This window comes from Varanus komodoensis, unplaced genomic scaffold (genome assembly GCF_004798865.1).
Source record: "Varanus komodoensis strain SLA01 unplaced genomic scaffold, ASM479886v1 scaffold9, whole genome shotgun sequence".
Classification (NCBI taxonomy): domain Eukaryota; kingdom Metazoa; phylum Chordata; class Lepidosauria; order Squamata; family Varanidae; genus Varanus; species Varanus komodoensis.
In genome coordinates, this window is record NW_025336598.1 from 19812698 (window position 1) to 19828267 (window position 15570).

Sequence of the window (15570 nt, forward strand, 5' to 3'; positions counted from 1 at the left end):
GTGCAGTCACACAACCCACCCTCCGACCCCGCTTGGTGTCATGGGTGGTCCGACTATTTTCTTTCGATACTATGATCTCTTTGCTATGTGTCGTACCACTACTGAATTGGGCTATATTGTCATACTGACAAACCTTATTATAAAAACAAACGTCAGTCTTTCAAAGACTGGAAAATGGCGGACAATCCGCTCCTTATATAATGCTAGGGGGGAGGGGGAGCAGAGTTCCCGCCAAAAACTGTTAGCTGTTAATCTTCCGGCCAAAGGCACTGTGCAGGCGCAGAACCCATGTGTGACTGCACAGATGGCCACTCGAAGAACATCAGTTACAGGTAAGCAACCTGCTCTTCTACCCTCCCTGTCGTCTTCCTGTGTGCTACTTTCCTAATGCCCACCCACAACTCTGGAATCTCAGTGAGAATGGGGAATTGCTGAGGGGCAAACCCAGGGGTGAAGAGGAGGAGGAGGAGGAGGAGGAGGCAGCAGCATTTTATACAGGAAGGAGCCGTGCATGCTGGGACTGATGTTCAGCTGTGGGGGTTGATTGAATTCCAGCTGCCATTAGAAGGAAAGATGGAGAAGAAAGGATACCATGTGACTGTCTGAACCAATGACCAAGGTAAGACACCACAGTGTGATAACCACATGGCATGGTGTAGTGCTACATGTGAAAACAACCTATGCCTCCATCATTGCTTTTGCTCTCTTCATATGGAGGGGGCCTTTGTGAAGAATACCTTCTGTGCCTGTGGGTTATCCACACAATTCAGAAAACTGATTTTCTAGTATTCTAGAACACATGAAGAGATCCCATGAGTTGCTCTTCACATTTAGAAGTTGACACCCCACTTTTACTCTCCTTGGATTTAGAATGCATGAAGGGGGCCATATGTAGATATAGAAATGCAGAGATTATAGTATTCATAAGTTCAGATACATTCTTGCCAGTGAAAGTTAATGCTCCATGCATCTAATGAAACAGGCTCATAGATGCTTATGCCATAATAAAATTGCTTGCCTTTAAAATGTAGCAAGACTCTTTCTTGTTTATCATGATTCACTATAATCTATGTAATCTTTTGATGCCTGGAGTGCCCAAGGGGAGACAAGAACAAGAGGTACCTTTAATTTTGTTTTTCATTTTCACCGTGGAGATTCCAGAACAGGGTTTTATGGTTCTCAAATTAAAAAGGACTGAACTAATTTGAAAAGCAGTTCCCACATTTGAGAGGAAAGAGCTATAGACCTCCTTAAGTTTAAAACAAATGAGAGGAGTGTTTTGTGATATTCTTGTCTTTTCACAGACTCTCAACAGGATAGCTCACTTAAACTCCAGTGTGGAAGATATGGAGATTAATACTTCATGAGTTGTCACACCTTTTGTTATGGAAGTTCTGCTTCCTAATCTTCCCCATACCTGAAGACACTGATAGCTAGTAAAAAAAGACCAATCTGTAGAAGTCCACATGCATTTATTAGACCCAGAACTAAGCCTCTAGAGCTAATACCAAACCCCTGTGAGCCCTGCTTAGATCAGGGTTAGATATTTTGTTATCTGAAGTGTGGAACAAGGACTGGGAAGATTCAAATCCCCATATAGCCATGAAGCGCACTAAGTGATCTTTGGTCAGTTACTACTCTTGAACCGTACCCTACTTTGTAGGGTTGCTGTAAGATTAAAATACTGAAATAGTGCTGTGTACACCTCTTTGATCAGGAGCAGCAGTATATGGCTGCATAGCCCTGGGAAAATCTCCAAAGGATCTCTGGCCCTAGATTCAAGTCTAAGATACTGCCAGTCCCAAACTGATGGGCTTGGAGTCTTGATCTTGATTTTAAAGTACATGCAAGAAAAGGAAAAGTGCACTTTAAAATCCAAACTGTACTTTCCTTGAGAGAGAGAGAGATCAGATCAGCAGCAGCCTCTACAGATTGGCTAAAAAAAAAAAGAGTTCAGAGAGAGAAAGCACTTTGTGTAATTATGCTGAGTATCACTCTTCCCACTACCTTTTCATTTTCCAGGCTGCAGCGAGCTGCTTTCACCAAAGCCTCAAGAAAGTTGCAGGGCTGCCTGCTGTACCTTTGATGGAAATATGAGTTGGTGTGGATGAGGATGCAACAGCACCCTTTTGCATTCAGGCAAAGGGAATGATGGTGGCAGCTTCAGGCCTGCCATCCCCTTTTTTGTGCAAGATCCTAGATTTTGAGGATTTGCAGCCATTTGGGACTGTCAGAAGCATCTCAACAATTCCTATCTACCTCTGTTTGTGGTGTTCCTTCCTTTCATTCAAGGAAAAACATGCATCAAGCTGTTTTGCTGGCAAACACAGGTATGTTAATGGTTGGGGTCTGTTTATTGACACACAATGCAAAGGGTAACTGTTTCTTTCATAAATAAGATTTGCCCCTGAAAGATTCAGATATCCTGCTGGTAATAAAACAAAAACACAGTCCTATGGATGTTTAGACCAAAAAAGTCTTGTTACTCCCTAGCCAACCATAGGATTTTTTTCTGCCTGAGCAGGAACAGGTTTGCTTGCTCAGTTTTCTCCTTCCTACTCCACTGCCCCAAGATCAGTTTTCCCTGAATTTGCTGCAGTGCTTTGGAATTTACTGTTGTCCTTGTACTCAAGCAAAAAACTGGTTTGCCCATAAAGTGTCCCACAACTGGGGTCTTTTGAAAAGCCAGCTTCTTGAAAAGTGATGTGAAACCTTATATATGTCTAGTCAAAAAAATTAATGATAATTATTCCAGTGATGCTTACTCCCAGGTAAATATGCATAGTATTGCAGTCTAAGAAAAATGGGGAAATGAGGAAGGAAGGAGGAATAAATGAAGTCCTTGCAGTAATATAGCGTGCTACTGCAATGTTTGTGTTGTAATCCTATCCCTCCATTAACTCCAGTTAATGGAGTAGCAGACATATGTTGCTTGCACTGTTACTCATTTAAAGGCTATGTGTATAATTGTCTCTAAGCACGTGCAGAGTGTTTTCCTTCAGTGCTTCATTACTGCATTCCAGTCCAACACATAAGACTAGTGAACCAGATGTTGGGGAAACCTATGTGTAGAATTACAGCAGCTCATTTTATATTTTGTATTTTCACACGTAAGGCACGCGCATCTTCCTGCCTGTAACAAAATAAAAAGGATAATCCAGCTGAGGGCGCCAAAGGGATTTCAGGGGAAAGAGCGTTGCTTGTTGAGCCCCCCGGCCCGCTCCTTTTGAGCTGCTGCTCTTCGGCCGGCCGGGGGACGGCGCTGTGTCACCGCGGAGCACTCAGGCCTACCCTTTTCTCCGCCTCTCAATCCTACCCAAGGCCTGTTCGGATACCGCCGCGGCGACAGCGCTGGCAACACGGAAGAATGAGGCGGATACTGTCGTGAGGTAAAGGAGGGCTCTAAGCCCGCAACGTAGACTGTGGGGAGCCCGATGACGGGAAAACGGGGGGAAGGGAAGCCGGCCACACTGTCTAGCTACTTCCCCTCTTCATGCCCCACCTTCAGTCGCGGCGGGATGAGCGAGCGAGGCCTTATTTCGCCCCCATTAGAGGCCCAACGGGGAAGGAAAAAAGACGGCTTCCTGTCCGCTTAGGCTTGTCCTCTTTCTCGGAGTGGGCGTCATGCTTTTGCTTTTTACAGGTGGGAAGCTGATTCAATAGCCCTACAGCCACCTCCATATCAGCTTCAGATCAGCTTTCCCCAACTTCTTGTCCTGCAGATGTTTTGGACTTAAACTTCCATCAGCCACAGCTAGTATGACCAATGGTCAGGATCGCTGGAAACTGAAGTCTGAAACAACAGCAGGTTGAGGAGGGCATAAGATGTTTCGCTTTACTTAAAATATAAGGGTGCTCCCCTTCCTCCGTGCTTTGCAATTGCTATAATAATAATAATAATAATAATAATAATAATCGGAAAGACAGAAATGATAGGACATATGTAGAGTATTACATTTTTAAAAACCCAAAATCCACAGTTAGGCAATACTTTTGTTAGGACAATCAAAGCACTACAAAATATAATGCAGGTTCCTTAGTTTTCCAAACTCTTCCCCATGCTAGCTTGTGGAAGAAACACATTTTAAACATTCAGTTAATTCATCATAACCCCAGGAACATTGCAGAGTTTATTCTTAGTAATGACTTTCTTACAGGGGTTTTTGTTCAAAAAGCATATATGCTATGGCTCTTTTAACCAGATGATGCATTTAAGAACTGGTTTTAATTTAATTGTTAAACATGTTATGTAGATAACCATATTGTAATTACAATTCTGAAATTATTGCAGTTTTCACATAGGTATATTGTAGAGATGGAAAAAAGTCCTATTTTAAATTTGACTTTGTTTAAAAAGCCCTTTAATTCACTGCCAACTTGGAAGGGAAGAGTAAAGCTGAGTACTGGCCTGTGTAAAAATGTATAAGGTCCCCTCGTATTTAAAAATAAATTTGACTCGCTTGTGGTCAAAATTTCCACTCTTTCAGCATCTTCCAGCCAGTTGGGATGCTGGGAGTTACAGTTTAATGCTGATGGGCACCAGGTTGGGGATTGTTGCTTTAATATGTTTACTGCTGGGGAAAACTGGTATAAATACATCTCTGATAAACATGATTAGTATTTGGTTACATGATTGGTTTTTTTTCTTGTCTATATTCATACATATATTGTGCACTTTGAGCTCTTCTGCCATGCTTGATAAACTTTTCCTAATACTTTGGCTACCTCAGAGTTCTTTCCATTATGAAAGAGGCAGAGGATGGGAAATTTCTTACACTGATGAGTCAATAAAGCACTGCTTTTTAGTGCTGAAAAAGCATACAATAAATGGGTCAGTCATGATGCTTAACTGTTTACTCTTACTAGTCCTTTCCAGAAGGCTTGAGGAAGGGTAATAATAAAACTGAAACATTATCAAGGTTTCTTTGTCTGCGGTGTGTGGTCTGAGTCTTTAGTATCAGTTATCTGAAGCTATTTTCTAAAGACAGACAACTCTTCATGAGTATATAACTTAGCATCTGTGGTAGAACCTTGCTGACAGGCTACTTCAGAAAGCAGAGTTTGGGTCAGCATTCTGTGGCCCTTCAGATGCTGATAAACAACATGTGTGTTGTTTATCAGCAACACCCATCATCCTTTTCTGGGGTGATGGAAGTTGGAGTCTAACATAATTTGGAGAGCCACAGCTTGTCCATCCCTGGAACAGTTGGTGGGTTTTCTGTGGCTCATGCCATTCTGTGAGGCCCACAGAACTTGCCCTGTCCAGATTCACCAGCTATCTAGCTGATCAACGGGGAGCATAGTACAGGTGGCTGTTTCCCTGCTGCTAATAGCAACAAGGAAAGCATTCTCTTTCATGAGCAATGGGATGTGCATGAGAGCTTTAAGACTCTCCAATTCCCCAGCAATCCTTCTATCATTAGGGAGGAAACAATGCTGTGGGAACAGTGGGAGAGGCTTTAAACTGTCCTTCCCAGAGAATGCTGTTTTCTCAGCACTAATAGCAGTAGGAACCAACAATATGTGGGTGTGAATGAAAAGGCTTAAACCTTTCTACTGGCACCCAAGGAAATAGTTACATGAATCTCCCCATCTCCTGAATTCAGTAGACAGGGAAAGGTTTTAAACTCATCCTTGAGTACTGAGGTTTCTGCATGCCCTTGAGAGCTCAGGCTCTAGTTTAGATTGTTGATGTGCAAGCCCACCACATTTGCCCTTCAGAAAAAAATAGTTGCTGACCAGGGTGTAAAATAATGCTTATTTAGTTAGGATGTTAGTCGTTGCAATTCTGAATGTTTCTTTTACTTTGCAAAAGAGTATCAAGTGTCTCAGAGACTTTTATGAGAAATTCAATGCCTTGCACAGAGCAGCTAATGACTTTACCATCAAATTTGAATTTCTTCTGAACCATTACCTACAGTGATTGTTAACCCTAACTGGCAGAGGCTGTTGTAAGCCTAAAATATCACTCTGCTATCTTTGGAAGAATAGAGGACTGGTGCTGTAGTTATCAATAAAAAGGAGTATCTTAAATGAAAATGTTCAGCTAATAAGCAATATAATCTAGATGCCGCTATCACAGAAGAGGAATGTGTAAAAGTAATACATTTGTGATGGTTCCTGGTAGAAAGATGTTTTGCATTCTACTGCTGAAATGAAACAGTTGTTAGTCTAATATTCTTTAAGGTATCCAGTATAGTTCTGGGAATGAGCAACACCAGACATTGTAAAGCCTGATAAGTAAACCAAAATTTTAATTTTGTATGATCAGGCACAGCCTGACTTGAATAGCATCTAATTTCTGATTCCTGCTGAATTTTCTGGTTGTAGGTTAATTAATTCCAATGTGAAGATGAACTAATGAAGCAAATTCCAGACTGGGAGATGTAGGTGATTGGCTGATGTGAATACTGAACAGCTGGCAACTTAAATCAGTGGTAGTGTTTTCACACTGAATTGATCAGAAAGATGAAATGTGGACTTCCAACTATTTTATCAAAGTTAAAGACATCTAGTAGTGAGTCAGTATTTGCATCTCCCTTTAAACCCTTGTTTCTGGATGTCACACAATTTTTGTAATATCTGTAGCATCAGGTGTTGTATTTGTTCGGCATTTCATGTGTTAAGTGCATCACAATACCTTATTATAGCTATTCTAGCAATAATTGATTGATGCTAGGGATAAGCTTGCCCTGATGCTGGGAATGAATGAAGGCAAAAGGAGAAGAGGATGGCAGAGGTTGAGGTGGCTGGATGGGGTCACTGGAGAGGTGGGTGTGGGCTTGGGTGTACTCCGGGGGATGGTGGAGGGCAGGGAAACCTGGAGAAATGTTGTCCATGGAGTCGCAAAGAGTCAGGCATGACTTTGCAACTGAACAAACAAAACAAAGTAATAATCTTGAGAAGTTGAGAATGTTTTATGAATGCTTTAAAAAAGAGCCAAATTATAAAGTGTCTTCCACACAAACCAAGATTTGGGAACTATCTTGGAGTATGAAATAATCCTAAATTTTCTGAAATTACTTTGGCTATACCCAGGGGGTGCATTGAAGGAGGAGGCAGAAGGAGGAAGTACTCAGGCTTGTGGCTTAGTGTGTTGGCTGAACTGGGTCAATGAGACTTAGTGGTAGAACAAGTTGCTTTTTACTTTTACTTCCTCCTGAAAATCTATATTGAATTGTTTTGTGCCAATCATCTTTATTTCCTAGTATTTTGTGCCCTATAAATTGTTTCTCACCAGCCTTGAAATTTTTCCAGCTTAGAAAAATTATTTAAACCAGAGGCGTAGTTGAGCAGAACAAAGTAACATAAATGAGAAAAGAAGTCTTTTAAAGATGATCAATCTGTGTTCAACAATCAGACATTTGGCAATGTTTCTTTTAATTCTAAATAGATATTGATGAGATATCTTGCTAGCCTTGACAAATAGCAAAAAGAAGAAAAATAGTTTTAACATTTTTAAAGCATAGCAAACTTTAGAGGTATTTGTACAGATTTCAGCCTTCTCAGTCTGGGCTATACAACAACTAAAATGTAATGTTGAAGCTTTAGCTTTGCACAGATAACCTTTTATTTGGGAAAGAAAAATTATTCTGAGAACAGAGCTTTCAGAACTGTAGATGGAAACTAAAGAAAAGTTAATTGTGAACAAGAATTTCAATCAAAATGGAAAAAATAAAACCATGAGGAGCAGTAGTCAACACCTTATTACTCATGAACACTGAAGGGGTTTTTTAGCATTTTCAAATGGGAACTTTCAGCAAAAAGCCTCCACTCTCTTAGTCCCTGTAGCACAACTGTATTATTCTACAGTATAGGCTTTGGAATGTAGTCAAGTGAACATTATGCAAAACCATTTTGAAAAAATTACTAGAGGAAAGTATACTGTAAAGTTTGTTCTCATAACACATTTGGTGAAATACCAGGAGAATAGGTTTGTAAAAGATAAATTTGCTATTTGTCCATCAACTACTGTCACTAGATAACTATAATATAAAATCCATGAAGGGTTAAAATGATATTGTAATACAACTGAGATTAATCCAGACTTAGTCATCCTTTAGGGCAGAGTCACTGAAATTAATGGGAATTAGTTATGACTACAAGAAGAAATTGATTGGAAGGTAATGTGCTGATTGCAAATTGTTCTGTTCGACATTAGTTTTAGATATATCTCTGTGTTGTATGTTTACATGTTTGTATGCATATAGTTCTATACTGCATTTTAAAGGTTTTAATCTTTGTAAACTACCCGGAGAACTTTGGCTGTTGGGCAGTATTGAAAGGTAATAAATGAAATTATTAGAGTATGCCTATTAATATTGCATATCTTGGGAATAGAAATTAGTTTGGCTATTATGTATTCATGTTCCTTTTTGAATTTTTGGTTGTGCTATATCAGCCTTTCCCAACCTGATGTTCTCCAGATCTTTTGGACTTCAACTTCCAGTTCCAGCCAGCAGGACCAATGATCAAGAATGCTGTGAGTTACAGTCCAACACATCTCAAAGACAGCAGGTTGGGGAAGTCTATGGTAAATTGTCCTATTGAAACATGTTTGATTTTTGATAAATATGAAATGATCTGTGTGTTTACCTTACAGTGGCTATCAATAGACATGTTTTGTGTGAAGCCACTTTTTTTTTGCCCAGAAGAAACACTAACCACAACAATTTATAACTATCTCTTTCAGTTTTAAAAGTGAGAATTTCATAACATTGATGTGCATCAAAAAACTTGGAAAAAGACTTAACTGCATGTTTTAAATTATTCTTTCTTTCTTTCTATTCTAGGAGTGCTATTTTTGATCTGGATGTATGGTTTGTAGAAATGACTTTCTCTTGTACTTGACATAACCAGCATCATGTGAACAAAATAAAACACAAAGGAAAATGCCAAAGAAAAAGAAAAATCTAGGTGTGAGCCCATCAAGAAAGAACATAAATTCAGAGACAGTTACAGCTACTGCTTCTGGCTTGGTACCCCCTCCAGTAGATTTAGCAATGTCTCAAACACCATATGGAATTGATAAAGAAAAACTCATCAGCAATCTTTCAGAAATGTTTTCTGATTTGGATCCCACTGTCATTTACATGGTGCTGTCTGAATGTGATTTCAAAGGTAAAACAAATCTTGTTTTTCTCATCTCTTTTTGTTTGGTGTGATGATGTAGATTTTCCAAGGGAGGGAAGCTAATTGAATTAGTCTATCTGTGTGAGCTATATTTAGTAAACAAAACTAAAAAAAGTTCCATTTTAATTTATTAGGTGTATAAATGCCACAGAAGTTTTTCTAATAATTGAACTAAAGGATCTGATCAGGAAAAAATAAAAACACATTTAAATTATATTACTATGCATATTTAAACAGAAAAAATCATGCATTTCCAAATGTGGAAGAATTTTCATGGAAAACCCAGCATGGAAGAGAAACTAGAACTTCCTGTTTACTGACTATCTGCTCTGCTAGTCAAGGCTAACATCATATGCTGTTTTTAAAAAGTTTGTCTGTCAAATTAGGGGGTGCTGGTAGGTTTGTTCATACAAATTGCACTTTCTCAAATCTGTTTTCCTGTGTTTAGTGTTAATTTTGTGCCAGACTTCATTTATTCTTTCTCTGGAATTTTGGGGTTCATAATACCACTCTTCCTCCAAGATCTCTAACATTGATAGGGTTACACACAATAGTATTTTTAAAATATATAAATAACCTGAGTTGTCATAGAATGCAGTTAGTACTTGTCCATAAACTCTGTGATTCATCTAGCTTGTTGAAAGGCTTTTTTCATGATTGCAATTGATTTTTCTTATTTTTTTATCATATTGGTTACATATTGATTTTGTGTTTACCTAATGGATACTCTCTTGTCCTTTACGCTTGGGTTTAAGATTATTGTGCTAGCATGGCTCCTATAGGCATTTGAGATTACACAGTAAATTACATTGTTCTCAGTAGGATTTATTTCAGAATAGATATGCATAGGATTACATGGTTGACCCTTTGATCAATTAAATTTAGCTCTTAATCTCTGGTGTTTGGCTAGAGAAATTATATGTACTTGTTAATGGCTCTTGTCCTGATTTTATTAGTAGTACACGACATTGATTTAGTATATAATTGCACTGCATGGAGCAGTTCTGCTCCTACTTTGGTGGCCAGGTCCAGAAAATGGTGCTTGTGAAATGTTCAGCCACATCCTAAGGTGTCAGTTTTGTCTCCCATGCTATTTAGCATCTAAATGAAACTGAGTGGGATAATATGGAGTTTAGAGTGCATTGCCATTAATATGTCGATGACACACAGCTCTACTTCCCTTTTCCATCTCCTTCAGGTGAGGCTATAGATGAGCTGAACTAGTTTCTGGGTGTAACAATGAACTGGATGAGGGCTAACAAAATGAAGCAAATCCAGACAAGGCTGAGATGCTGTTAGTAGGTGGTTCCTCTGACCAGATAGAGGATGTTCAACCTGTTCTGGATGTGGTCACACTCCCCTTGAAGGGACAGGATTGTAGCTTGGGTCCTCTTCCAATGGTGGTCCAAGTACTCCCCTGTATGGACAAAGATAGTATGATTTCAGTAATTTTCATTCTGGTAATCTGTTCACTGCAATGCACTCTTTGTGGGGCTGTCCTTGAAGACTGTTCAGAAGCTGTAGCTTGTGCAACTGTGGCAGCCAGACTAATAACTGTGACTAAAAGGTCTAAATGTATAACACAGGTTTTGGCCTGCTTGCATTATACTTCAAAGGCCAGTCCAGAGTGCTGCTTTTACCCTATAGAACCTTACATGGCCTGGGACCGCAATACTTAATGGAATGTCTCTCTTAATTACACACTATGTTCAATACCTGAGGCCTTTCTCTGGCTTTCAGAACAATAAGGTCAACATAGGAGGTCCATCTAAGGGCCACCACCAAGGGTGGCTTGGAAGGCAGCTATAACAGGGAAGGCTATCTCAATGGCAGTGAAATCCTCTTTCCACTAGGGCCTGCCTGATACTTTATCATATTTTATCATTTGGTGTGCAGTTAAGACAGTCATCTGTGTTGGGGCATTGAAAGATATTTAAAGTTTATTTAATGGCTTGCAGAAGGAAGCCATGTCAGGTGTTTTTAACAGGTCTGCTCAGTCTGTTGCTAAATTGACTAATTTTTTAAACTTTTTAAATTTTGCAATGGTTGTCCTTACGGTGTTATATCTTGGTTTTAGGAACTGATATAAATTATCCATAGGGTTTTGGCTATTGGGCAGTATAGAAATGAATTAAATAAAAATGATAAAATTAATTGTGAGTTCATGATGCAAGTGAGTTCATGATGATGTGATCACATGCTTGATTTTAGACATGTGGTTAAATTCAATTTACACTGATGGAAGTCTGCTGGCGTGATGGGACTTTCTCCCTCTCCCACCCTAACCCCAACCCCTACCCTAACCCCAACCCCTTTGCAGACCTCCAAACCAGCTGGGAATCTACTCTAGAAGGTTTTCCAGCCCTTCTGTCAGCAGAACAGTGCAATTTGGTTTAACCATAATCTTTAGATCAAACTGAATTAGAAAGTAACTCATAATAGATCCCTATGTGATCAAAATTTCTCATAGTTATCCCAGTTAGCTTAGGTGCTCCTTAGGTGGCTGAAATGGTGAAGAAAAGATTATATTCCATATATGTTTGTACAGTGTTCCTAATAATTTTCTAAATTTAGTATCCCTTCCATCAACTATGTTCTTTTCTTGTTTAATAGTGGAAGAAACTATGGATTATCTATTAGAATTGTCCACACCTGTTAAGGGTATAACATCTTCATCAGAAGTCTCAGGTTTTGATTCCATATCTGCATCACTGGTTGGTGAAAATAAGTCACATTCTGTTGAGGGCCAAAGTTCTGCTATTAAAAGAGTTGTGAAAGCTAGTGAAGAATCAGAAAAGTCTTTGTCATCTGAAGAACTAGTTTTCTTGCTACATAATCCTTTTGGGAAACATAATCTAAATAATGAAACAAGGAATACAGAAAATGACTGTGTCTCAGGTAATATGTCTCTGTCCTTGGACTGTAGTAGTTCTGATTGTGTTAAGGAATTATCTGACTCTGCAAAGTCTACTTCAGATTATAATGCTGCGCTTTCTTCACAACAAATTGAAACAGACATTAATATATTAGAAACCTGCTTTGCTCCATTAAATCCAGATTGCTACAGAATCTCTGAATTGTTTTTTGGAAAACCAAGCATTCAGGCCAAGGATAACCCATTAGATAATGTGGATAATTTTGCACAAATCCCAGAGAATTGTAGTTTGCCTGAAGTAGTACTTGACAGTGCTACAGTTCCACTAGTGAACACCGAAGGATCTTGTACTGATCCAGGTCAAATGCAAAATGTTTTTTTGGACCTTACAACAATAAATGGCATTCCTGCTCAACAGTGCCAGGGACTCGTTGATTTTGAAACAAGTGCATTTGACCATTTTAGGCCTTGTTCACAGGATACTGAAAAACAGGAGAATGTAGTTACTGTTTGTAATGATCCTGAAAACACTTCTGTTCCTGACTTATGTGCAGGATCTAATTTCAAATTAGCAGCTTTATCAAATGTTGACCAGCCTCATCCACAATTTTCTACCCTTTGGAAACATTCTCAAAAGCCTACCTTTTATCCTGCCTTTTATCCACAAAGTACACGTCATAGTTTTGTAACTCCAGTTGCAGTCAGCCCTGGGAAGTGGAGCCCTGCTTCAGATTACAAGAATCTTGGGAATATGTGCTCCTCTCAAGCATTTTCACAGTCCCAGGATGGCAAGTTTTCTCTCCCAAAGACATGGGGAAATAAAGATGGAAGCCAAAAAATGAATTTTTCTCAAGTACAGCAACTTTCTGGTTGTCACATGATGAGAAGAAAGACTCCTTTCATAGGTCATGTTCTTGTTCTTCTTAGAGGAGCTCCAGGATCAGGCAAATCATATTTGGGAAGGTAGGTTAATTGTATCATGTTTTAAAAATGTGGATATTTTTTCACTCTCATGCATTAATTGTGGCTTTGTGTTATGTATGTGCACAGATATAAACCATGTTTTTTTATAACTGTAATTTGCAAACCCACTTCAAGGCAAAATTTCATTCTCTAGTTTATGAAGGAGCTGTTGCTTTGTATCAATGAAAGGAGAGGAGTCCTGATTAGCAAAACATAGATATAGGGAAGTTGGACTTTTATTTATCTGCTGGACAGCAAAGGTGCAAGCATCACAATGTGGGATTGTGATAGCTAAAAATGATTAGCCCTCTTTTGCATTGCTGACATTAGAAAGGAAGAAATAATATCTAAAATGTCTGCTAAGATTCAGTTATATATGGAAATTAAAACAATGGGTCTTTTCACATGTAACAGAGACAAATCATAGGCTAATTAACTCATGAACCCAGGCATTACAGGTTAAATTATGGAATGTCATAAGCTACACTTAACTCACAGTTATGACCATGTTTCCCCAAAAATAAGACCAGGTCTTATATTTTTGCTCCAAAAGACACATTAGGGCTTATTTTCAGGTGATTTCTTACTTTTTATGTACAACAATCTACATTTATTCATGTACAAAATCTACATTTTTCATGTGCAAAAATCTACATTTATTCAAATACAGTCAAGTCATCTTCTTCTGGAACATTGTCATAACTCTTCAAACCCTGATTTGTGTTGCAACAGATGTACAGAATGCGTCTGTCTGGCTGATGATCTTAACTAGGGCTTATTTTTGGGTATGAGCATCCTGAAAAATCATGCTAGGGCTTATTTTCTGTTTAGGTCTTATTTTTGGAGAAACAGGGTAGTTACTAATTATAGGATAATTTATTCTACAATTACCCTACAGTGCCTGGGTTTAGACATCCAATAGTAATCCCTGATTGGTCCAGGTCTGACCTGAATATTCAAAATTGCTGCAGAATGTGCCTGATATGCACATGGAAAACTAACTTGGTTGCAAACAAAGTCAGTGAAAATTATAAAAATGGCACCAATTTTGCTTTAAAACATCCATGATATTTCCATTGCAGAAAATGAATTCATCTTTATGATTTCCATTTCTTTAAACTGAAACCCCGGTTGTGTATTCTAATGTTTAAAAATAAGTAGTGATTTGCGGGGGCTGCAAGAAACAACTGATCTTGATTTGTTTCATAATTTTTCACAGGACTTTGCTTGAGGATAACCCTGGTGGAATCATTCTTAGTACAGATGATTACTTTTACCAAAAAAATGGCCAGTATCAATTTGATGCTGATCTTTTAACTGAAGCACATGAGTGGAACTGGAAACGTGGTAAGAACTAGATGTTCTAAAAGTATGGCTGCTTAACAATAGGAAATCTATGAATGTAGAATGCAAAAGACTTCCTAGGGTTTTTGTGTCAAAATTAACACTGCCTGTGTTAGAGCGCAATCCTATGCATGTTAGACAGGAAAAGGTCATAGAAGTCCCAGCATTCTCCAGGCAGCCATGCTCTTAAACAAGTAATTGTGAGACCTAAAAGACTACAGCTGTTTATTTTATTTATTTATCACATTTGTATGCTGCCCCATAGCCAGAGGCTCTCTGGGTGTCCCACAGAGCAATATTACAAATACAAATAAACAATAATTACAACCAAAACCATAAAACATAATAGGATTTTAATGCAATATAAATACAGCCGTATAAATAGAACAGGAGGCAATAATAACACAATATAACCAATAACAACAACCAGTAAAACAGTAAACCAGAAGCAAACCAATAGACCAATCTAAAAACAGATACTAAATAAAAAGTCTTAACTTTGTGCCAAAAGCTAGATAAAGTGGACGCCAGTTGCACCTCCCTTTGAAGGGAATTCCAAAGGTGTCGTGCAATGACAGAGAACACCCTTTCCTTTGCTGATTCCACCTCAGCTCATTGGGAGGGGGGTTCACAGAGGAGGGCCTCCATTGATGACCTGAGTGGACTGGTAGGGACATAAGGAGACAGGCGTTCCTTTAGATATCCCAGTCCAAAACTGTTCAGGCTTTATATGTTATTGTGAGCACTTTGAATTGGGCCCAGGCAGTGACAGGCATCCACTGCAATTGGCAGAGGACTGATGCGATATGTTCTCTAGGGCCAGTCCTAGTTAGTAACCACGCTGCTCTGTTTTGGCTTAATTGGACCGTCTTCAAAGGCAGCCCTACACAGAGTGCATTACAGTAATCCAGGCAATAGGTTACTGGTACATGGATACCTGTGGCAAGGTTCTTCTTGTCCAAGTAGGAGCGTAGCTGGAAAATCACCCTAAGCTGATAGAAGGTGCTCCTGGCCACCAAAGCCACTTGAGAAACAAGTGAGAGCTCAGGTTCCAGCAGCACCCCCAAGCTATAAACCTTATCTTTTAGGGGGAGCACAACCCCACCCAGGATTGGTTGAAATTTTCCCAGTTTGACAAGCAGACTGCCCACAAACAGAACCTCCATCTTCTCTGGCCTTGAGCTTCACTTTATTGGCCCTCATCCAGTCCATTACTGAGCCAAGGCACTGGTTCAGGACAGTCACTGCCTCACCTG

General features: G+C 39.1%; 1 protein-coding gene across 7 annotated transcripts in view; it reads left to right on the forward strand.

The window, feature by feature from the left end:
• Nucleotides 1-3291: 3291 nt before the first annotated feature.
• The window catches only part of N4BP2 (NEDD4 binding protein 2), a 43465-nt gene continuing 31186 nt past the window's right edge, over nt 3292-15570 (forward strand). For 3 of the 7 annotated variants that reach the window (XM_044417953.1, XM_044417959.1, XM_044417960.1), the window contains exons 1-5: nt 3292-3389; nt 6331-6521; nt 8793-9120; nt 11746-12970; nt 14190-14317. In XM_044417953.1, coding sequence (XP_044273888.1) covers nt 8892-9120; nt 11746-12970; nt 14190-14317 — 1582 coding nt within the window. In that variant the 5' untranslated portion in view covers nt 3292-3389; nt 6331-6521; nt 8793-8891. Of the gene's footprint in view, nt 3390-3480; nt 3644-6330; nt 6522-8486; nt 8534-8792; nt 9121-11745; nt 12971-14189; nt 14318-15570 lie in introns of those variants that run through there. The other 4 variants (XM_044417956.1, XM_044417954.1, XM_044417958.1 and 1 more) reach the window with 4 other exon arrangements.